The sequence below is a fragment of the Poeciliopsis prolifica genome, unplaced genomic scaffold (genome assembly GCF_027474105.1).
Source record: "Poeciliopsis prolifica strain line A6 unplaced genomic scaffold, Auburn_PproV2 SCAFFOLD007, whole genome shotgun sequence".
In the NCBI taxonomy this organism is placed as follows: domain Eukaryota; kingdom Metazoa; phylum Chordata; class Actinopteri; order Cyprinodontiformes; family Poeciliidae; genus Poeciliopsis; species Poeciliopsis prolifica.
In genome coordinates, this window is record NW_026562382.1 from 12,053,723 (window position 1) to 12,078,984 (window position 25,262).

Genomic DNA, 25,262 nt, shown 5'->3' on the forward strand with positions numbered 1-25,262 from the left:
TGAAAATAAACCAATTAATTTTTGCAGGTGTACATTGGAAAAATGTAGGAAGACTGAGCTCAGAAAAAAATTGACAAAAACTGTAGACAGCAGATAATGTGACACTGGCACAAACAAAAAAGAAACTTCAAACTGCTTTTGTGTGTGTAGCAGGCAACCTTACAGAGTCCCCCAAATATGCTCACTCCCCTTCAGTTTTTCATATTTTGTCAAGTCTCAATATACATGTAATTTTATTTTTTGGTCTCATCTGGCAAGAACACCTTATTATGCTTGTTTGTGTTGCGATTAAACGTAGTTCTATTCACAGGTCCTCGCATCTGAGGTTTGAATCTTTGCAGCTCCTCCAGAGTTACTATGAGCCTTTTTGATGCTTTTCTGATTAACTCTCTCATTTCCAGGGCTGTTATTTTCTTAGTAGGTTTTCACTCCCTATCATGTTCTTAAAATCCCCCACTATTATTTTAGAACCTAGAACTGCTTTAAAATTTTCCAAAGCTTTAGCTTTCCTCCTTCTAGCTAGTTCTTTAGTATTCATGATGCTGTTTGTTGGCTAATCTACAAATGTCTGAGGCCTCCACAGAAAACCTGTATTTATTAGAGGTGTGCCAATTGATCGGCCACCAATCATGATCGTCCAATTTCCGAGAAAAAGTGTATGTTCGGTGACAGCAGAGCACTGTCTCTTGTTGCCGATCACCAAAACTGGTCACATTTATCTCACTTCGCAACCTGTGGGTGTAGCTTATCTCCTCTTTCTTTCACACTGCGTAACACATTCTGTCGTGTAGAACTATAATGGACTGAGAGTGAATGGGGACGTTTGGGTGGAAAGTTACCTCGGGGTTGAAGCACGTCAAAATGCATCAACACACGAATTTAACATGACATTTAAAAAACAAGCACCTGACGGAGTTTGGCTACATTGAGACTCACTGTCAGAAAAAAAGGACATCCAGAGCATCCAGACAGCAGGTAACGCAGCACGCAACTACCAACATTCACCCGTATTAGCATCACGATCAGAAAGCTAAACAAATAACACAAAAAATAATTCAAGTCTGGCGATGTTATGACACTGGTTCTGCTTTCACTCTTGGACCGCTACTACGCTCTACTAGTAGTAATATTTCTTCCACTAGACAGTGAACTTTCACAGGAAACGCACTTGCTTAAAGCTGCAGCGTGTAACTTAAAAAAAAAAATAAAAATTTAGATATGTATTAAAATATGTTTATTAGGTCTAAATTAGGTGAATTTATTGCCAGATAATTGTTTCCATTTTGCCAGATAACATAGTATCATATATACCTAAACCAACAAAAGTGCCAATTGCCATTCCAGGCAATTGGCAAAGATCGGCCTCATTAATGATTAAACTTGGATTGTATTTAGAAACATGAAAGTACAGAGGCTTGAATACAAATTTATCTGCTTGTAAAAAATGTGAAAGCCATAAAACTTTCACATATAAACCCAATAAAAATATATCAACCATTGTGATTGTAACATGAAAATAAGGACATTTTGAAGGACAGTAGTTAACACTCGATTAGTATGTTGATTTTCAAAAAGACAAAAGCTTCTTCACCAGCTCCTGTTCCTCTAAGTTTTCCCAGCATAATAAGGATGTCCATATTAACCAATGTAAAAAAGAAACCCTGGAGGACTATGATAGACACTAAGTGCACATTAAGTAGGGCTTTTTGTGGAGAATATAACAGCTGGAAAAACTGAAGGGCCTTTGATTCCTGAAGCTAATTTTCTTGTGCAAAATGCATTTGAAAGCAGTTAATAGGTCAAAGTCATCACTGGAATGCTCTTAAATGAAATGACCTCCTAGGAACTGATGCCTGCATGGTGGATTTAAAAGGATTTGCTCAAGAGCCAAAACTACTGAATAGATTAAAAACCCTTTTGAGTTGAACCATCTATTTCCTGTGAATGTTAATAGGCAGCTGCTGATGGACTGTGGCACTAGAGGTGCCTCATTTATGAATGGTAAATAGAAAAAGTAACTGCATCATATGCAAATACATGATCCAAAACATAATTACATGAACTAAAGAACAAAACAAGTATGGACAGTCTCAATCCCAAAACGGTTGGATTGTTGTGTACAATGTAATAAACAGAACACGATGAATTGCCCAAAATCCTGTATTTGTGGTTCAGGGCACTTGGAGTAAGTCAGGTTGGGAACCTACATAGCAGAGTGATTAAGGGTCCTAAAAACCCTTAATCCTAAAGCGCTCATGTCACTCAATCACTCTCAGTGCATACAGTTTATTCTTGCATCAGTAAGATCATTTTTAAAACCACGCCACACAAGAAAGAATCCAGATATTAACATGTTGATCATTAGCACCTTTTCTGCAATGATATTGATTTAAGGCACAGCAAAGCTGTTCAAATGATTGGAAATATTTTGTTTTTGTGGACACCATGTCCTGCAAACTGAAAGGAAAATGGTCTATATAGCTGTCTGTGAGCTCTCAGTTCAAAAGCCTGCATCTCTGATTATGCAGGGTACTTGACTCTCAATGGAACGTGAAACTTACAGAAAGGTACCATGAAAGTTAAAGCGCATAACTGGGTTTTAGACCCCCAAAAATCCATATGAGATGTTTTTTCGTTTTTTGAGGAAGGTCAAGAAAACAGTGGCTGCATATATTATAGTAGTATGGCTTTGCAGTGGAGGAATAAGGATGCAAGAGGGTCTGACTGCAGTCTGAAAATAACTTCCACAGCAAAACATGATGAAGACATTTCTTGGACTCTGACTGGGTAGAATTTTATTTCAGAGAAGAAGGAAAAACATTTCTACCCTAAGGTCCGGCAACCTGTCCACTCAGTTTCCAGAGTTTTGGCTGTCAGAGACTGGTGCTTTTTGAGAAAGATTAGGACCATCAACTTCCAGACAAGTTAAATAGCAAAATAGCAAAGGTTTTTAATTTAAACTGCACAATATCATGAGCATTGCCGTTACATGTACAAGGTTTGCAAACTGAATATTAAGCAAATTGGCAACATCGCAGATGAACAAAACCAAGCTGCAGCGGAGCCTGCGTATACCATGTCCCTCAATACACCACTGGGTAGGAAGTGATGCAATGTAACTTTTATGCTTAGAAAAATCGAAAATGACATTCTGTTTAATAATGAAGTAATAAGTTATCAAAGAAATGTATTTATTTATTTTTTTTAAATGTCTATACTCCAGATTTATGTGTATGTCTTCATATTCAGTCAATTTAATAAATGAAGTGTCACTTTGCCCAGCCATTTTTAGCTTTTTGTCCACGTTTCCCATTTTTTAGTAACCAGATTTGGCGCCTTCTTCACACACAGAAAAACATAGACGCCAACTATGTACCAGGTTGCAGTACATAGACCGCGATGGTATAAAATTTATTTTCCGGTTCGTTCATACGGCTACACTTATGCTAAGGATCAGTCACAACAACAGCCAGCTGTGTTCTGTTGTATCAAGACACGCTGTCAGAATAGCCTAAATCCAGTAAGTATGCATGCACGCACATACGCGTAAAGATGTGCGACATTTAGAGAAGCTGAGAGTTCAGCATACGCAACAAGATTTGACAAAAATATGTCAATAAATAATTTTCAATGATAACTAGCTGGATAAACATGCATTATGTGTATTTAAAGCAGGGTCTAGCAGTAGCCGCAGTCAACTACAAAACACGGCCCGTATAACATGCTCTGTATAAAATACGCCTCCCTGTTCCTTGATGATAGTCTGACCGGTTGACCTCTAAGTCATGCTGTCATACAGCTGTTAATAACAAAGTTTACAACGATCTAACTTCTACGTGATGATGTTATGTTGCTGATTAAATAAAAGCATATGGCAATGACAGCTTATATTTGTCAGACAGATATAGTAGTCAGTGTGTATTACACGTATGGTGATCTGACGACATACCAATTTGACAGAACACCGTCTATCTGCGCCACCTGCGAAACTGAATATTAAGCAGTTATACCCCGTTTGCTCTAAAGCAGCGATTAGGGGAGGAGAAAGGTATCCCATGGACTCCACCAGTCATTTTAAGGATACCTATTGGTCCCTCAAAAAACTATAAAAATCTGGATCAATCAATGACCAAATTTGAAAATTAGACCTTATGTTGCTAGCCCTCTGCATTCGTTAACAACTCATAGGCGGAAGTGAGAGCTTTGTGCAATAATCACCCGGATTGAACATGGTGCACTAAACACTAAAACAAAATTTAACAAAGCTTCGAGGCAGATCATTTGCCTTAATGAATTTCAATAAGTAATTGTTACCAATAAAGAAAAGTTGCAAACCATGTACTAATAATATTTCCCTGCAGTCTTATTTTCTCAGATATTGCATAAAAGCGCTCCTTTGTGCTTCAAACAGCAATGATGACTGCAGTTCAATAAATTGTGTAGCTTTAACCTGCACTGACTCTAAACATAATCAATTTTTAGTAGAACCATTACTCTGAAATTTAACCAATGTCCTTTGGTGAGAGAAGATAAATGTCCAAAGTTTATCATGTTACAGGAATGTAGTCTTTTTAGAAAATTCAATAACATTGTGTTATCGCTAGTTGAAAAGAAGAAGCGGCTCTGTAGGTGTAATGATATTTTCTCTTAAATTACTGTGGCAATAACATTTTCTAATAGCTAGATAACAAAAATCTGTTACATATAACATTACAACGGAGATGCTGAGGACCTGTGTTAAGGAAGCATCTGGCATCTACAATACTGTAAATCAAACACAATTAAAGAATATCTTTGTAGAAACATCTGTGATCTAAAAAGATGTACGTATGGGTCTTCTAAATATACAACGGCCCTAAGCATATCAACCAAATAAACTACAAAAAGGCTTAAGGACAATGAAGATAATGTTTTGGATTGGCAACCAGAAAACTCTAGAAGTCAACAAACCTGACTTAATTACATCAGTTATGTCAGAAAGAATGGGTCAAATTCCCAACCAATAGTTGTCACAAGATTGTAAAAGAAGACCAAAAACATTTGACCCAGGTTATTAAATGTAGAAAAACAAAGACAATTTGACCAAATTAAACATTTTTTACAAACTTTTTAATTTAAAGAATTCTTAACAGGTCGCAAAAAAGAATCTCACTCTCACAATTCTAGCATGTAGGTAACACAAATAATTCTAGCAAACCAAACTGATCTAAAGTACAACTTTAATATGATTTAACATCTTTGAAAAATAATGTACATTTGTACACACTGCATGAGAATACAATACAAATACAATATATTTGAATTGGACAACTGCAATAACTGGTTTATTGAGATGTACACTATATCACCATCTATGACATGCACATGTGTATATCATAAGTTAAAAAATATAAACCAATAAAGATAAACAGAATTTGAATGACAACAAATTAAATGCTTAGACAAGAAAGATGAGAGTCAAAAAGACTGAATCCACATAAAATAGTCATCCAAAATTAGTGTCTTTACAGCCACAACTTTCACTACACAGCTTTAATTACACTTAAGATCAAAGAGATAGAAACTAACAGCTCCTTGATTATCAATAAGTGACCCTATACAGCTGAATTTGGTTTCATTAGGACACTAAGTATGAAAGAAAGAGTTTTCAAAGTTAATTCTGAAACATAATGCAACCCATTAATGATTATGATGGAAAAATATGAGGTACTGAAAGGAAAAAAAGGGCAGTGCTCTGCAAGAAATGCCCTGAATATTAAACATTTAAAATAGGCTTGCTTGAAATCATTGTGAATGTGTCTCCTATAAAGAGGAAAGGAGACAGGGAAGACATGTCCAAGCAAAGGAGCTCTCTGTGAGAAGGAAATCATAGTACGCTGGTGAATCTATCCTTGTTTGGGCATCTTGGCAAGCCTTGAGCAACTGTTACTACAACAGTTATTGAAACAGGTCTTGGAAACAAAAAGAAAAAAAAGCAGACAAAAAGAAGGGATTGGTAAGAAAACTACAGGGAAGGAATTTTACTGATGAACAGGAAAAAAGAAAGAGAAGAAAAGGAACAACTGAACTAAAAAACTAGTCATTTTAAACTTGTGCTCTCCAAACACACATGGCCTTTTTCAGAGCGGTCCTACATGTATATATCAACAGAGCAATCCCTGGAAGGTCTCTTCAACAATCACAGGAAAACCATTAAGGCAGAAAGGAAAAAACATTCTCACATTTGCCAAGTGTGACCTCTCACAAGTTTTCCTCTCTACTCACCCTTTTGTTTTCCAGTCCAATTGCGTTCTGTCCAAACACACAAGAACGATCATCTCACTGTCTCAACTGTTCCGATAGCAATTCTCTTTAAAGAATAGCTCCAACCAGTGAGTCAGACAGTCATTCAGAAAAGCAACAGTTCAGGCAGACTACTCGCTCTTCCTGCTTGCCTGCATGGGTATCTGCTCGAACCGGACGAGCAACTGAGAAATACTCAAATACTCTAAGGAAGGACGTGACATGTGCTCCCCCCTTCCCCTTCCTTGCTTGTAGAAACAATACCAACTTTCCAGCAGCAAGTCAACATAGGTCTTCAGGCTGAAAATAGATTATTGATTAAGTAAAACTTATTATAGGGTATAGTTTAGGTGACTTTCATATAATAAATTTAAATAAGCACGAAACAATAGAATTAAAATGTAAAACAATGAACAAAAGACTTTTTTTCTGGACAATATTCAGAGAGGAAGTTTCAGGAACATAGAACAATGTCTTAATTCTGGAAAGGAAAGGACAGGGAAGGAAAGGATAGGGAAGAAAAGAAAAGGAAAGAAAAAGAAAGTGTGTGTGTCATGTGTGCATGTGTGTGCAAGACCAAGGGGAGTGTACATGAATCACAGAGTGAGGCAGAAATGGAGCGAATCAGAGGTCACGTCCCTCCTCAAGCTCTGAAATGCTGCTACAGCTGAGCTTCCTGGTCATCCACTGATATAAGCCAGACCTCAGCTGCAGGGCGTAAACAAACAATATCCTGAGTCAAGCTGGGTCCACTTCAGATTTTTAGGAGAAACAAATTAATCTTAGATGAGTGCTGTTGTAGGAATTTAAATAATCTGTGTAGTGTGAACTAGAAGGGTGGCAGAATCATGTGCAGAGGGACTGCAGCAGTTCAGAAAATAAATAGCATTACATTATATGGAAATATTAAAGTAGCACTTCAATAAATCATTCAAATTAAACTCTGGGCACAAATGGTCATTATCACATATTTAGCTAGAAATCTAAAGGACAGTCAAGTCAATGTTTGGAATGTCCAGCAAGCAGTCCCAATCTCCCCCCATAAAAACTGAAAATGGGTGTGTAAGCATGTTTCCTAAAATCCTCATGAAACATTACTTATAAATTAGCAGAAGAAAATGCACATTATAAAATGTGAGTCACTAGACAGTATAACTGCCAATAAATGCCACCATACACTTAATGATTCATAGTGTGAGGCTCTTTCTCTTCAAAAGAGATAAAACATGACCCAAACAGACTGTAAGGACAGCTTAAAGAGAAAAAAACCACACCTGTTCTTTAACAGAGGCCAGGATGTTATTGGCCGTGTTGTCGGTCTCCATTTTGCGGCCAGCTGAACTGTCACGGATGGTCAGCAGAAGCCCCTCCTCCGTCACTGGGCTCTGCTCAGGAGCTGGCATTCCTCCTGAACAGACATACATAAACACACAACGCTGTGGTCAACGAAGGCACTCTGTTCCGAAGCTTATACACAGAACAGAATGTGTGCAAACACATTTCCCTCATAAATTTGACTTAAAACCAACCCATCTCTGTTATACACTGGCAAGTGATGCTAGGAGTTGACCATTAGTGGTCACACACCATACCAATGCATACACAAACATACACCCACGCATGCCATATGGCCTGACGAAAGAAGGACTGTTAGTGTTTTATGTCTCTGACATTGCAAATCAGTGCCATATGGCTATCAAACAGCATACAACTTAAACACTGATTGATAGGGAATAAGAATCACAAAACAAATGCAACACAAATGATGGAAAATGTGTTTAGCTGATGTTTTTCGAGCATGTGGATGGTAGAGGTAATGATGTGCATGTTTGCACATTGATGCAGTGGAGAGGTTGCAGAAGATGAGCAGGAGTAAAAACAACAAAAGCAAGGAGATCAGGTGTTCCTTTCTTGGCTCCCTATCTTCCAGTCAAGGGAAGCAGAATGAATAGTGATGGTCTCATTAGTCCACCATCAACTGCTGACAGAGACAGTCCAAGAATCTCTGCTCCAGGTAAATCCAGATTTATTAGAAGCACCAAGACAAACAAAAATTAAATGAGATGAAGCTAACAACACAGACGCTACTATACCATGTCCAATTACTGTTATTGACAAGCAATGAAGCACATAAAAGATCTCCAGACACTCAGAAGAAATGTGACTCCTTAGGTATTCTGGGAGCCTGTCACCTAAAACAGCCTGGGTTATTGGAGGTGTGTGGGGTGTCTGGGGTCAGGTGTCAGCCCGGCTCAAGAGTGACAGATTGATGTTGTGCTACTGCTGAGCGGAGTAGTCCATGGGGAATATGCGTGTATCCCATAGGGCTACTGTCTATGGCATACAGACATATCTGTATGTCTGTATCTCCCCCCCCCCCTTGAACTGGAAGTGGAGAAAACCATATGTATATCGCTGGACTTGACTTTACTGCATGGCTAGATTGCTGTTATTGTCTCTTACTCTGCAGTTGCGGAGTCACAATGTCTGGGATCATGAGCGCCCCCTGTCATAATGCACGAGAACTGCCTGCCTCACCTTGAATCTGTTCTCTGCCATTTATGATCGCTCCTCAGTACACGAAACACGTTACACACACAGTTGGTGACAAAAAATGTTGTACATTATGTACATACGCTAAATTATGAAAAATCAGTTCATACATTAAATGTTTTTTAGCCTTTTTATTAGCGAGATATAGACAGGAGGAGCATGCTCTCATAGAATGGCAGCCAAGTGCAGTTAGCAAGAGGTTGTGCAATCGAAGGTGAGGCTCAGCTCGCTGCTGCCTCACTGGCTTCGCTTTCGAGCATTTGAATGGGAAAATGAGAAAATTAAGCAATTTTGAAAAAAAAAAAAAATCTGAATTGGTCAAGGTAAATTAAACATAGGCACTTTATAGTACAAACCACAGGGTAAAAATAGCAATATAAATGATTTTATCATTATATATTATTTCTCCACGATGACCTTCCCTGACCGCACGTCACTGCTCAAGTCCTCCACTCCAGGCGACATTTCCCGAATGGGGCAAGGTGAGAATTCATCTATTAAACTGAATGAAGATGAATACATAAACTAAAATCTGGAGCATAGACAGTTTTTTATAGGCGTATTTGTGAGCTTGCCTCTGTATTATTAAATTAATATAATTTCATATTTTTATATAATTTATCTTCAAGTTAACTTAGAAAGTGACCTATTATTGTTACAGGTTAGTTTTCTAAACTACAGAAAAGTAACTGTTTGGGATGCACAAAAATGAAAAATTGGTCTGATATTGATATCCAGTAACACCGGTCTTATGCCAAATTTATCAATATTTTATTCAATGTTTTATCTGATTACTCAATGAATCATAAGAATAATCGATAGATTACTCGATTACTAAAATATTAATTTACAACAGCCCTAGTATTCCAGATCATTTTGTTCATTTATAGTTTTGCGGCACCCAGAATTTTCCCACTTCCACAGCAGCTTTTGACCCAACAGACATAGTAATTCATTTCCAGAAAAGTAAGCAAGGAGAAACAACAGATAGGGCTGACCAAGAATAAAGACAGCTTAGTTAAGGTGGACAATTTTTTTTTCTTGAGTCAAATAGATAGACAAAAAAAATCACTTTCACCAAACACTTCAAGACAGGATGAAGTCTCCTTTTCGATGGCTCCATGTGTTTTGTGAAAGGTCCAATGCTGTAAGGGGGCAGAGGTCCAACTACCTCTGTTTCTCCCCTGACTTCTGCATTGTGACTTGTGTATGGGCAATCTCAATTCATGGGTCAAGGGAGTTAATCAGTGATTAAGTATGGTTTAATCGACCGGTCAGCCACAAGACTTAAAAGTATCAACAAAACACAAAAATTATTTCCCACAAGAAGATTAGATATTAGGTGTGCAACAATTGCTGTTTTCTGCTCGATTACCGATCTTTTAAAAAGCCTAACTTACCAATTCTAATTTTGGCCGATACCAGCTTTTTGTCTAAAATGTTGCCCAATATATCAAGAAGCTTGCTTAATTGGCAACAATGGGGGAACTATTGTCAATTGTAAATGTGCAGACATGACCTGGAAGGCTGGTTTGTCAGTGATACCTTTCTCAAGTGAGACAAAAAAGCACAATGCTTGATTTTTAGACCTTTGCTGAGATTGATAACATCGGTGGATAAGATCGGCTTCACATGTGAAAATTGGCCGATCACCGATCTCCCAAAATTATGGAAATGGGTGCACCCCTATTAGATATATACTTTAAATATCTCAAATGAAAAAAACATTTTTTTTCATTTAATTACTGAAATAATTAAACTTTTAGATGTCATTCTAATTGACTGTTTTAGCTGCTCAAAGACAGAATAACAGTAAGTAGAAAGTATAGCTATTATGTTATCTTAGCACTTTTGTGAAATTGTAGCTTTACATGGAATCACTTGGATTATGTTGTGTGTTCTTGTTTTAAATCTTCATAATAATACTGTTAACATATCCTAAGCGCCCATGGTTAGTGGTGGATAAGCACAGTCATGGCTAATATTATTTACATCACCAGAAATAACTGTTACCAGTCATGACCTTTCTGTGACATGAGATATATACCAAACAAAAGAAAATGACATACAATTCTACAAATATTTAGTCTAAAGTTGGACTTAAAAATCAGGACACTCTCCAAATACATGAAGATTAAATACAAATAGAACAAAACAAAAAGATTTTAGAGTGGATATATCCAGAAGCCACTATTATGCAAAGAAAAAGAAAGTGTGACTTTCTTTTTCTAATATTTCTGATTTTATCAGAATTTCAATAATTGTAGCCCCTGAGTTTCAACCTCTTCATTTTCATTTCCATTTAGTTTTAAAAATGGAAATGAAAACAAAAATTTGACTGCCAGACAACCAGAGTCTCACAGACCCAGCACACTTGTTCTGCAACATTTTTCTTCGCAGTTCACCTCTAACACAGAAGGGACAAAATCTTACTGAAAACACTTCCACAGTTCACACAGTAAACTTGAGAGGAACTGCGGAAGTAAGCTCAGTCTGTTCAGGTTTCAAGGATGTCATTAGATTAATGTCTCGGGATCACAGTGTGCATTTCCCAGAGTAAACATCACCTCATTCTGGTCAAAACATCACAGTTACTTCTTCTAACGAAGCAACAAACTAACACTAAGGGCGAAGACAACTGAAAATGATCAGCTAATTTTTATTCAGTGACATATTTGTATCTTCAGTCAATGAGGTATGATACGCATCAAGTTCACAGATACTATTTGTAGTCAGATTTAAATCTCCCCTTTTATAGTAAAATAATCCTCTGTCTCTCAAATCTCCTAAGAAAAGTCTTAGTCTGACCCCACCCTAACTAGCTGAATCACATGATCTGATGTGCTGACCTCAGACTTGGCCACTCCCATGAGCTCCTTATACAACCACTTCTTCTACAAAACTGTCTTGCAATCTAGAAGAAATGTAGCAGATGTCAGCAAGAGAAAAAGAAGTATACCAGTATAAAACCATTTCCAGAACATGTAAAATCTTGCTAAAATCAGTGTGAAACATGGAGCTTTGAAAGTCTAAATTCTCCCACAGACACTCACATTTAACAACAAATGATTATGTTCCAACTGTCTTGCATCAATGTTTTCACAGAGCACTTTGGCATAAAACATAAATTGTACTCCAGGTCATGTTTGCATGCACATGCAAACATGAAACATTACCTTTAAGGAGAAAAGGAGGGAACGAGTTTACCAAAACAATACCAAAACAGAGCTATTGCAACACGAACCAGGTCAGTGTGCACATTTCACCCCAGGCGAATCTCAGCCAGCGCCGAACGCTTAGGTGAATGACAGATTTATTGTTCCAAAGCGTGAAAAACTGCTCTCTTTCAGTTTTTCAAGGTGAAAGTACAGTCAAGGTAAACTGAAAGTACACTGTGTTACATGTTATAATCCAAACCACTTTGGCTCTAAAAACATTGAAGTTATATCATCAGAAGCATCTGAACTGCTATAATAGAGTCATTTATTAAAACTATAGCCTAACTGCATAAGCAGTAGTGAAAAGTCTGAATACCTTATAATGTGACAGCATGAAAAACCCTCTTTGCCAGCAATAAGATGAGAAACCTTCTGAATTACCTAATCAAGCTTCTATTGTGGTACTGAGGAATTCTGGCTGACTCTTCTTTTTCAATGTTGCTTAATTTCATTGAGTTTTGTGAGTTTTTTTTATTATCAGAACTCTTTAAAAATCTGTAACTGTGCAGTTTGGGGGAAAGATAATTTGCACTGCAGCATATTTTTAGTCATTCTAGTTTACATTTTGGCTCAGATTTTCAAACTTACATCCATGACCATTTTCATGCCAAGTCTCAGTTATTGAATGTGTAACCTGCAATTAGTCATGGACTTTTATTTTTGCGGGCCCACTTTCTGTATTGCCCCAAACTCTGTCAGCTTATTTAAACCTCACCTCCAGCACGCAGTTTAAAACTTTCTCACCTGTTCCACTGTGACTATGGCTGGCTGTTGGCGTCGTTCTTCACAAACGCACCCAAATCTTTGACTCCATTGAGTTGATTGCTTGATGAGTTCATGAGATTGTGGCCAAGTACACCCCACTCTCTTGAGAAGGTAACTTGTTGCATTGTGTTTGTGTTTTGACAAGTTATGCTGAGAAGTTTAAAATTGACCATGAAGTTTAAAATTGAGAGTGTAGCTACATTTGGGTTTGCTAGTGTGCAGTATATTTATTTTTATATTTTTCCTTTCCTCTCACTTTGCTTGAATATTTGACAATTTTTTTTTAATTGATATTTTGGAAGTGCGCTTTTTTTTTATTGATTAGCTTGACATATGATTGATGCTCTTTTTGTTTTATTTTATTTAAATTATGGTTAATTTAACCTGATTATTGAAATGTTTTGAACTATTAGAATCTAATTATTAAATTAAATTAAATTTCTAACGTTAATCATTATTTCCTTTAAGTTTGTACGTAATTGTTGGTTTTGATAAAACACTTTGGGTTTTCTGATCTTTTAGGTCAGGTTTTCTTTTCTGGATGGATCAGACCCTCACCTGGATCTGATGATGGCGAGCTAAGTAAAAGGACTATGGACTTATGATTCTGGAATTAAGATAATCTGAGTCACTTATATGGCGTCTCATTGTGCTGTCGTAGACTCCTTAAAAGAACACTCTCCTGATGCTGCTCTTGTAGCCGCAGTTAGTTGCATAGCCCAAAAGTGTTACAAATGGTTCTACATCTATTGCTGGAAAACATTTATACAGAAGAGTTCAAGGTTGACTCAGTTATTGTAAGACATTATGGTTATACATAAAGCTAAAAAAAATAATGACTCAAGGCAAGAAGCTTTAATTTGATGCTGTATTTAATACACATGCCTGCATCCTGACCAGCGGGCACCATGTTTACAGGAGGAGTTATACTACATGGTCATGTTTATATTAAGTGTAATGCAGAAAGACAGAAGATAAAGAGAAGGGGAGAAAAAAAATACAGAACAGAAAGCAGATTTGGGATAACATCAAACAAGAAAAATGATTATGCGCTACATTACAACTGCATAAACTTGAAATCACTTTTTTTATGTAGACATAAATGAGATTTACTATTAGATTACAGATGCAGCATCCTTAAACATTATGCACAAAGTACTACTTAATATTTTTTTACATCAGAATTTACCTTCCAACACATCTGGTTTTAAAAGAAATACTTTCACAACTTAGACAAGAACAGCACATTTTGTATGCTCTATGCACCTGTTGAACACAAAGACTCCAATAAGACTCCTTATCCCAAAACAATAAGCAGTAAGAACCTGTAAGAAGCAGTTACATACGTAAATATATGCCAATGGATTTGAGGTTTTATATATATGAAATACTAGTTGATGGGTAGGCAAACAAAGAGCAACAAGACAATTTGTAAGCAGTTTTTGTCAAATATGCTCCTATCAATTATAACCTTTCTGATAGCAAGAAGCAAAAACCACAGTGAGATTAGGCTATACCAGTTTTCTTTAAATGGTTTAACCAAAGTCCACACTTTTGCATAAAAGAGTATACGTGGGAGAAGTGAAGATGGCGGCCCACTGACACTTGTAATTCAGACTGTCATCCTGAGGTCTGCAAAGTACGGGATAAACTGCTCACACTCAGGTGTGCAAAGCCTGTGGAGAGGTACCGAGAGAGGGCTCAAAGCCATATCTATTACAGGGGATTCTAGATAGCACAGAAATATGAGTCACTTCTGTGAGGAGAAACATTTAGTTCAGGATTTTTACTTCAAAAGCAAAGTAGCTCGTACTGGTTTACAGACTGAAGACTGTTGCAAGTACAGAAGTTTACAAACATATACAGTGGTTCGACAATGAAGTTAATGGCAGAAATACTTCCAATTCTAAGAAGATGTTACTTTTAGAAGTCTGAAAAGGAAAACTAGATGGATTTTTAAACTATCCATTCATAAACTCACCTTTTGTCTTCTGTATGTCTCTGTCAAAGAAATGAGGCTCTGTCAGCTGAAGTTGTACAGTTCTCCAAGTTAAATCAATTCCTCCTATTATCTTTCAACGTGGAAGATTTGTCTTAAAGACCATGACTGACACTGAAAGACCGACTTTCAGCACATAAAAACATGCCTGTTCAAAACAAATTGCACACATACAGCTGAAAAGTTCATGGAGAAATTTATGCTAGGAATCAGTTTTATAATTGCAACTTGAAGAGGGAAACTCCATAAATATATTTTTATCTAAACATTGTTGTTAAAGTGATTCTTATTTTAAAATATGAAAAAGTTAATATTTCTACCAGTGCTGCTAAAAAAATAGCTTCTCTACAACAAAATTTTAGATTCTGCAACAAATCAGTTGTGATGTATCTGAAGTAGAGATGACAAAAGATCTGGGCAGTTAACGTTCAGTGAGTCAAGTGGGGTTTTTTAAAATTATTGTTGGAAATGTGACATTTTCAAGTAATCCCAAAAATAAAACATCTGTAATGTCTCAAATAAAATTTCCAAATATTTAAGCAGTTTCTCCCACATCTAATCTTTATCCAGTGAGGTCTAACTAGTTAAATATGTTACTGGTTACTACAAAGGAAAAATGCACAGCATTTTAAACATAAGAACCAAAATATTACTGCATTTAAGTGAAGACACTCTGAGAAATTGGCTGTGGATCAGAAGTGAATGATTTTTAGCTCTGTCACTTCTGAACGGGTTGGTTAGAAACTTAAACTCTGATTACTTTTCTAAAATGGCAACTGCGCTAAGACTGAACATAAAAATATGGTTAAATATCTTGATGACAATATCAGGTGTTACATATCCCATTTTTTAACTTTTTCAGAAAGATTTTTGGCATTTAATTGTGCTATATTTAGTTGTACCAGTCTCTTTGGCTGACTGTTAAGTTTACTTTAACCTTACATGGCCGAGAAGATCTTCGAGTATACTAAGCCTCAAACATTAAACACCCTAAACTATAGGGGTGTATTAAGGAATGTGGTTAAATTGAGAAAACAAGGAAATAGGCTGTTTAAAAACAAGAATTTGACTGTGTTTAAGACACAGATGCTTTTAAGACTGTCTAATCAGAATTATGTGCAATCAAAAGAATAGTTGGGAAAAATATTGTACTTACTATCAATGGCTACAACAGCCTCCCTAAAGACCTACAGCACATAATGTCTCCTTGCAAAACAATATATTGATTCCCCTGATAAAACGAACAACTTTAGTCCCAAACAAGTTCACCAGGTTGAACTTTACCCTGTTTTAACCAGAAACTAAACAAATTCACAAAAGGAACATTCCGAGGAGTATCGTTTTCAGGCAAAACACTAAAAAACTGAAACAATCTAGGCAATCCTATGCTGAGCACTTTCAAACAGAAAGCAAGGAAGCCCTGAAAAAAGCAGCAGGCCACAAATTACTGTAGCTTTTTGTGAGCAACAAACCTACACAAAATTCTTCTCAGGAGGATGATCATTTCTCAAAGCACATGGTGAAATTGCTAGTAAAAAATACAAGCAAACAAGCAAAAAACTACCTATGCCTGACACACCCGAAAACAAAAGGAATGCTGAGACTTGAAACAGTTTCAGCTGTACACACAATCACTCCATCAATGATTACCCGGTGAAAGCCCCATAAGCCAATGAGGATGATAAAGTCTACTTTAAACAGACGCATACCTGTCATTCTGTTGGTCACACACGAGCCTGTGTGGAGGAGCGACACCGTTCCAACATTTTCGCCCCTTTCTCAATAAAGAGAGGAGGCACAAGATGCTGTACCAAAGCCTAACCTACACATTGAGCTTCACGCCCACGAGTGTTGCAATAACCTGAGGTCTATTTGAGCATGTGTCCACAGGGCAGGCCCTGCCCCTGACTAGCACGAAACACAGTCACTCATACAGTGTTAGAGTGCTCTAAAAACATATTTAAATCCTTACAGACTTTTAATGTCTCTGTGTTTAATTATTGTCAGATAACCTGAGTAATATGAAATGCATTTTTTTTTAATAATGATTAAATTTTTTGACAGAAAACAGCTCTCCGAAGCTTTCTGACTTTCTCCCGTTTAAAAAAGTAATTGCTTCCCTGAATCTAGCTTGTCACTCATGACAGGTACAACTATTTGAAGTATTTTATTAGCAATATAGTTACTGGATTTTTATATAACTAAGCAAACAAGCAATGGTGGTACAGTTACCATAGGATTACCATTAAGCAATTCAGTCCCCAAAATAAACAAATGTAAATTGAAAACAAAGCAACTTATTCAACCAGGAAACCAAAGAAGAAACAAAAAACCCTAAACAAAACTCAGCAATAAGCATAATTTTCTAAATTAAAGATTACCATATTTCTTCAAAGCCTTCTCAAAATATAAATCGTGGTTGATTCGTGATTTGATATTGTGGCATATTAAATCATGAATTATTATATTACATTTTACATCATGTTAGTTGATGTAGCTTTTCCTCCTAATAAATGGGGCCAACATTTCATAAGTTTTTTTTTTGTTTGTTTGTTTGTTTTACTCAGGTTATCTTTGTCTAATTTTAAAATTCATCTACAGGAGACAAAAAAAGCAAAACATAAAATAAATAAAAATTTATAATAATAATGATACTAAAGAAAACTGAAGAAATTTGTAGAGGCAAATACTTTTCCACAGCACCTACATGAGAATGCACTAATGTACACATCATTAATGTGTCCTCTGTTGCACTAAATCTCATGAAAAATGTTTACTCAAGGGAAGATGTGTTAAAAAGATGACAGCGCTCCCAAGCAATCTATGTTTACAGTGTACAGCAATAGATCTTTCAACAAACAAATCCCAACAGAGATGAGTCACCTCTAAAATAATTTTCTCACTACACTAGGTCACCTAATGGGGAGCAGAGAGACTCAACTTAACTCTCATCAGCTGTTTCCAACATGGCACCCGCAGCAATATGTTGTGGCAGAGCAGGAAATGAATTATTCTGATTGCATGCAAATCCCTTAAATAGAATCACAGATTGAGCTAAGCAGACATGCTTCATCCTGTCACACATTGTTAGTTAAATACATTTAATACCCTGATGCATTTCCTCATACTGTTACAATGCAAATACAGCGACTACTGGAGTAAGGCTGCCTAATAGGGAATTATAGTATTAGATTGGGTTGTGTGATTTCACAGAAGTCATTAAAAGAAATGAATTCATTTTGTAGCGCTTGTGCTAGAAGATTGTTGCTGAACATGATTTGATCATGGTTTGAGTTGTTCATTATTTAACATCTTTTAAAAGTTCAGCAAGTGTCTGGTTAAATCTGTGGAGCACGTTTTACTAAACCTGTGCACTCCATTTGCTGTGACAACCATTTTCTGTCCAGATGAAATTATTTGACATACCATAATAATGAGTTACTGATGATGACAAATGTTAAGTTACATTTTCATGTACCAATGGACAGAAACACCAAAATCATAAAAATAAGAGCACAACGAAATAAATGGATACATCTCTATCCATTCACACAGTAAGTTTGCCATCAATGTTTTAGCAAAGGTATCTCACGGTTTTAGACACAAACTGTGACTGGAGTCCCTCCCCATCTCACTGCTGAACACTGAAAACCAGCTGCCTAAAATAAGGCCACATCAGCATTTCCCTTGCCCTAAAGAAAAACTAATTTGGTTGTTTGAAATAATTTGATGTGGTCTATCAACCAAACAATTACCACCCAGTACAACACTGTTAAAACTATATTTGGAACACTATAAAAGCTGTAAAGCCCAAATCATTTATCAACTATCAACTTGGTATACTTCCACTATCACTCTATAAGAAGCAGAAACAGCATAAATATGCAATATTTTGTTTAATTAGCAATTGAAAAACCACTACTAATCCTCTCCAGGCAGATGTTGCAGATTTGCAACAACTTAGCCAGTCTTTTCAAGTAATTTGAGCCTGAGAGGGTTAAGAATTAAAAATAATGAATAACAGTTCATCCCAAGTTAACCTTATATTAGCCATTATAAACATTGATTGAATTATTATTTATTCTGCAACAGTTTGTATAAAGGTTGTTTTTCATTTTCAAGTAAAAGTAATTAGGTCTGTGTTTAATACCTTGAAACTGTGGCATCGCCTCACAGGGTTACATTACCTTGAGTGTCTCAAAGCACTTTAAGCCATGTATAGACGTATTCTCAATAGATATAACATCATCTACTGTTTTCACACTCCTACTGGTGACACTTGTTCACTCCAATATTTCAAACATATGCACCACAGTGCATTACACACAAAAGCTCTTTCCTATTTTACTTGTATGAGTTAAAACAATCATCTAAATGTAGAATTATTACACTATGAGATCATGGAAATTAAACATGACAATTAGAGAAATTCAGATATGGCCACCCTAAATAAATAGTGTTTCCCACAGAATCTGATTATAATTGTAGCAGTTATAAGAGGATGGTAAATAATAATTTTGTTCTTGTACTTAACTAAATGAATGCCTTAATTTCCTCCTTGTGAATAACACTCATTATTGCTTGTTCTTTAAGTCAACAAACTGGTAAAAAAAAAAAAAAAAAAAGGCTCCCTCTGTCTGTCCATATTTGAAGACAAGAGCTTAATATATAAACTATTCGTTTCAAGGTAGGTTTATTTTGAAAATACTGAATTTACTATAAAACCACAAAAGCCTAGGAAAGTCTCAAACTTTTAAATTTATGTTTCTGTCTTTAAACAGGGGCAGTGGTATTTAGGAGGTAAACAAAAAACTCTCTCAATCCAGAAACTAAAGCTCTACATTAGAGCTGGATTTACTGAGAAGTAATGAAAACAATCCAAAACAAAGTTCCGAATAGGTCTGTTATTATTTCACCAGTGGGGCACACCCATGTGTAAAATACTGATTTATGCATATGTGGGATAAAGGCTGGAAATGTAACACAGCTCAGGGACATTTTGGGGAAGTCATGATAGTAATTTTATATTAGGATGCTAAAACAGTATTTCTTGAGAAAGAGACGCCTTTTCATCCATGACGATCACTCGACGGAATATCTGTACAATTCCAGTCTTGTGACACTAAGTCCTGTTAGAGAGTTGTTTGGTGCATTGAGATAGCTGTGAGACAGCTATTTAAGAAAATAGGGAAAAATGATCAAGATTGCGAGACTGAATTCTTTTGTGAAGAGACATGCCCTTCTGAACTTCTGTGAACTTGGAAAACAAGAGAAAGAGAACTCCTTGTTCTTGTGGCATCTCTTGACAATTGAAAAGCACAAATTTTCAGCTATTCATTGCAAGCCTTAAATGTGTCTTTATGATTCTAATGCTTAATTATACCTGGCACAGTGATAGTTAAATATTTGACAAACAACTTGCACATTCCAGGTGGTGTTCTGCATTGATGTACAATGTATCTGATACAGAAAACAAAACAAGCAAGAAAATGGAGGGCTCAAGATGTTCTGTCTGAAAAATAATTTTCCTTGGCACTGCCTCCTAAATGCCCAGATCTTCAGGGTGGACAAGCTGGGGTTCTAGCTGTGCTGCTGTTCATTTGTGGTAGCAGCTCATAAATACACAATGAAAACAATTAGAAAGAAACAGCCAGCCAGTGGTGTGCAATTATCTTTCTGACACATCTGAATCACCAACTGTGTGGTGATGTTTAAATGTGCATGTATAGGAAGAGTAATTATAATATTTCCATAGCACTATAATTATAATTTTACAACATAAGATCAAGTTTGCCTATACTTTATCACACTTAATTAAATTGTTTTTTAAATTAACTAAATGTGATGATTAGTGACAACAGAATAAGCAGAAATCTCACATATTCAAGCCTTTTCTAATTAGCTGTGCTTTAATAAAGATGTCTGTAATTACAGCTATTTAATATAAGAGAAAAAAAAGACAATCTTCCTCGGTATTCTGCTGCCTTTGTTCTATGACTGGACTTTTGCGTTTTCATCATGCAAGTCCTTGAAACTTTCAAAGTAATATTTGAGGTCAGTCTTTTTAGAGTTCAAGAACAACCTTTTTTATGCAAAGGAAAATGTTGATCTATTATTACTCAAGCTAGATAAAAGCTTAATAGCCCCACTTAATTTTTTGTAAAATGTTTATTTATCAGAAATCTTCAACAGTTGGATGAGGAATAAGCCTTTGGAAGACCTATGTGTTGCCAAAGTAATTTAATAAAAGTGCAAGAGGAAAGGTAGCCACAAATAGCTCTGAAGATTTATAACATCCATTCTGAACAGACAGAAAAATATGAACTCCATTACATGACTCATTGGTAAAGTTAAAGTTGATATATTGAATTAATATTTATTCAAATATTAATTGTATGTTTAATTATTGAATATACTTTAACCCTTCCTTAAAGGGATTGCCAAAATTGTTTCAGTTCTGTAGTGTTTTGCCTGAAATCGATACTCCTTGGAATGTTCCTTTCGTGAATCTGTTTGGTTTACTGGTTAAAACCAGTTAAGGTTCAACCTGGTGAACTTGTTTGGGACTAATGTTAGTTTTATCTCAGTGTAGAATCAATACAATGTTTTGCAAGGAGTGATTATGTGCTATAGGTCTTTAAGGAGGCTGTTGTAGCTGCTGATAGTACTACATTTCTCCTGACTATTCTTTCGATTGCACATAAGGTTGATTAAGGGAGTTAAATCAATTCTACATTAGTAGAATTTAACAATAGTAGAAAGGAACTAAGGTGTCAGAACTTGAGCAGAAATACAAGTTAGTTCAAAGAAAGTAAATAGTAACATCAACTAAATACACTGCTTTATAGACAAATATAATTCTTGATTATGTTGACCTAGTTCCCGTTGATTTTCATTATAATTCTCACGCAAAGTCTTATTATTGAAATGTTAATGAGAAGAAATACAAAAATCTCCAGATTTTTCTTTTTTTCTTAAATTTGTAAAAGAGATCATTAAAAGATCTTCAGACTGATGTTTAATAGATTGTGAAACTGATTATGAGACTGATTACTCAAGGCCAGAAAAGCACATACAGGATGTGAGCTTTACTCTATATTGAGATTTTTGCAGTGATGTGAATGAAGACTCTGAGGTGGTGAAAAACGTTTTAGCGAATCTGATCGCACAAACCACAGTGGGACCAATAAAAAGTCTTTTGGTCAATTGGATCTTTGAAGCGAAGAGGTTGCTATTGTACTTGTGCAGGTTAATTTAATAGATTTCTATTCTACATGGACTAATCTAAATGGTGACAGAAGACTAGTTCTCTAACCATGATTTCTCACAGATTTAGATACAGTATAAGTCTTGATACAATACAGCCCACATTCACATCTTAACTTTACAGCAAAATGTAAAGCTTAGAAGTCTATAAAATGTCACTTTAAATGCCATGGGTTTGAACTACATTCATTTGCTCATTTTCAAAGTCAAGAAATTCACTTTCTGAGGTAATTTGACTTTGTTGCACTCAGCTAAATGCCTTGACATTTAAAAAGGGAATCTGTTATGCAAACAGGTGAGCCATGTAAATCCTACGGACTAGTTCATTAGCACAATAATCATGACATGGGGAGATGCCATCATGTTCTAACTAGATTGTCATAATCATCAATATTTAGATAATATTTATTCAAATGATACTGAGTGGCAAGAAAATCAATGTAAACTGACCAATTTTCCTTATTCAGACAGCAGTAATATGGAGACTCAGCCTCATGCTTTTCTGCAGCGATTCACCTGAACCTTCATGATTGAGAAAAAGTCAATCATGAAGGTTAATCATGAAACTTTGAGCTGCAGCTGGAAGTTTCAAACTAAAATGGAAAGAACATCCCAAAAAAAGCCTTTACAATTCACCTTTGGTCAAAAATGTTACCATACAAGTGTGGTCCGAAGGTGTTCAGTTTATGAGGCAGTAGGATGAAGAAAATGCTAAAGGATTTCAGTTGCTATGGAGCTAATGTTATGACTAACACTATGATGTTTAACAGTACTTTAAAACAAATCAATGATGTTCTTGTATTTGTAATACTAAAGTAGAAAGCGGCCTATGCTATTGGATCACTCTACTACTATTACTGTGGATACAAATTAACATAGAAGAATATCCCTCAGCATGCAGCTCAATCCTTGACCAAACAGTGAAGTAATGAAATGACTAGCATGATGTCTAAAGCAAAAAAAATTTATAAAAATCTGACTGCAACTGGTAATATTCACTGCTAGAAAACAACTATTTCTTCGAAAAAGGTTGTTGAAGGTGATATCTTGTACTGAGTAATCTGAGTGTGATATTTTTGTATCGTGACAGCCCTGTCCCTAACTCAAACACCAACACCACCGAACTTACGCAAAATAAATCTAGAAGGACAGACAAAACCAAGCGTAGCGCTAAAAATAAAATATCAAGTCAAATGTCTAAAAAGAAATTGACTATAAATCTCATTTGTTTATCTTCAAAACTGAAAAGACAAATACAATGCTGGTCTCGTTCATATTGCCAGTTTTATTAATGCAGAATTGTCAATAAGATTAAAATGGTTAGTCAGATAATTCAGGAAGCTGTTTCTTAGAATCCTTAAAATCAACTTAGCATTTTCAAACTTTCACTTAAAGTATGCGAATATTCACTAGCTACATAAGTAATATGATTTTTTGTTGTATCTGTATATGAGGCCAAGTGAGTCTAAAGGACGACAAGATAAAAAAAAAATGTCTTTCAGCTCTGTCTTGCCTCCTTGAAAAGTGTTTCACCCCACCCCTCCCGTATCCACTAGTAAAAAGATGCCTTTTTTCTGGGGTGATAATGTGAAGGTAACTTTACATTCAGAAAGGTCTTAGACTGTTAGCTGCTGAAGTAACTGACTGAATTGTTTAAACAGTTAGCTCTTTGCTAAGGAAGGAAATCTGACTTTCTGTCCACATCAACAGAGATGAATGTCCATGTTAAAGACTCAGCAAGTCAGATCAATGGGTGGCTGTTTTACTGGACAAAATTCTATTGTGGCTCTAATCTCTAAAAATGCTGACATGCTCTGTGCTCCGTATTATCTTCAGCTATCAGGAACCCAACCACACCATGAAATCTGGGACTCTTCACGTCTAAATATCCAGTTAGACCAACATTTAGCCACCAGCCGCGCATGTTAAGACTTATTCACACACACATGCCAAAGCAGATTTAACTGTGACATATTGATGATTTATGGCTGTTTAATTTATTCAAGTAAATTTAGTATTTTTTTTTTTCCAGATACAATCAGAAAACGTTCTAAAAACACATAATTGCTGGGAACTGTTTTAATTAATATCACATTGCCAAATCTAAAGTTCAGCTTTTTAATACTTAAGAAAGAATGTGTTCACATGATGGCAGATGAATATCTACCATCATGTGAACAAAGTGGGGAACTATGGAAATTCCCCACTTTACTACATGTGGTTTTTGCTCAGTGGAGACAAGATGAATGCTTTCAAACCAAGCCATTATGGGGAATGGAAAGAACCTATGTTTGTTGGCTTTCATGACAAAGTGATTTATATCACTTATGATGAACGTACGTGTTCACTGGGTTGATTGCTTCTGCTACAGTTCTGTGATTAGTCATCTTCATCCCACAAAAGATATATACCAAAGTTGCTCAGGCAACTTCTTAGACAAGACAGATACAGAAAAACATCACTCAGACATGTCTTCATTATTCTCCAAACTATAAAGCAAAAGTCCTCTTGTTGTTGCTGTTATGCAGAATGTTTCATGCTTTTTGTTTATTAATATACAGATGCACCTCAATAAGATAATTGCATCAATTTTAAAATTTTAATTAATTTAGGATACAGATTCATTTCATACAGATATGTATTTTAAGGATCTGTATCTGTAAATGTTACAGCGATTGAAAACCTAAAACCTAGTTCTTGTTATGACCAACACAATCATAGGGACGACTGCTGACTTGACAGTTGTCCAGCAGAAGGCCACTAACACCATCCACCAGAAAGGTAAGCCTAAAAAGGTAATTGCGATAGGAGCTAGATGTTCACACTGTGCTGGATCCAAGCTTATCTGAAGGTTGAGTGGAAGAAAAAACTGTAATAGAAAAAGGTTCAAAAGTAACAAATATAACCACAACCATGATGGGAAGAAAATCCCATTCAAGAGTCAGGTGGAGATTGAGGACTACAGCTGGAGTCAGTGTTTAAAACGACAACACACACACACACACACACACACACACACACACACACACACACACACACACACACACACACACACACACACACACACACACAGATCAATCCAGAACATTTTCTCATTCCTTGTGTTAAGCCAAGCAGAAAAAAGTACTGGACTGTGCACAGTGCTCCAGAGTCCTTTTCAGATTAATGCAAATTTTGCA

At 36.0% G+C, this 25,262-nt stretch overlaps 1 protein-coding gene and 1 long non-coding RNA gene across 6 annotated transcripts in view; both read right to left on the reverse strand.

Annotated features, from left to right (window-relative positions):
- The window catches only part of LOC129361066 (plakophilin-4-like), an 83,050-nt gene that overhangs the window by 53,363 nt on the left and 4,425 nt on the right, over positions 1-25,262 (reverse strand). For 4 of the 5 annotated variants that reach the window (XM_055031699.1, XM_055031695.1, XM_055031698.1 and 1 more), the window contains exons 1-2: positions 16,527-16,637; positions 7,557-7,690 (exon numbers count right to left, since the gene is read on the reverse strand). In XM_055031699.1, coding sequence (XP_054887674.1) covers positions 7,557-7,690; positions 16,527-16,533 — 141 coding nt within the window. In that variant the 5' untranslated portion in view covers positions 16,534-16,637. Of the gene's footprint in view, positions 1-7,556; positions 7,691-16,526; positions 16,638-25,262 lie in introns of those variants that run through there. The other variant, XM_055031696.1, reaches the window with a different exon arrangement.
- On the reverse strand, positions 13,673-15,089 carry LOC129361067 (uncharacterized). Its single transcript, XR_008606126.1, has 2 exons — positions 14,800-15,089; positions 13,673-14,494 (listed from the first exon to the last, which is right to left on the reverse strand). It is a non-coding gene; the product is annotated as an uncharacterized LOC129361067 (long non-coding RNA).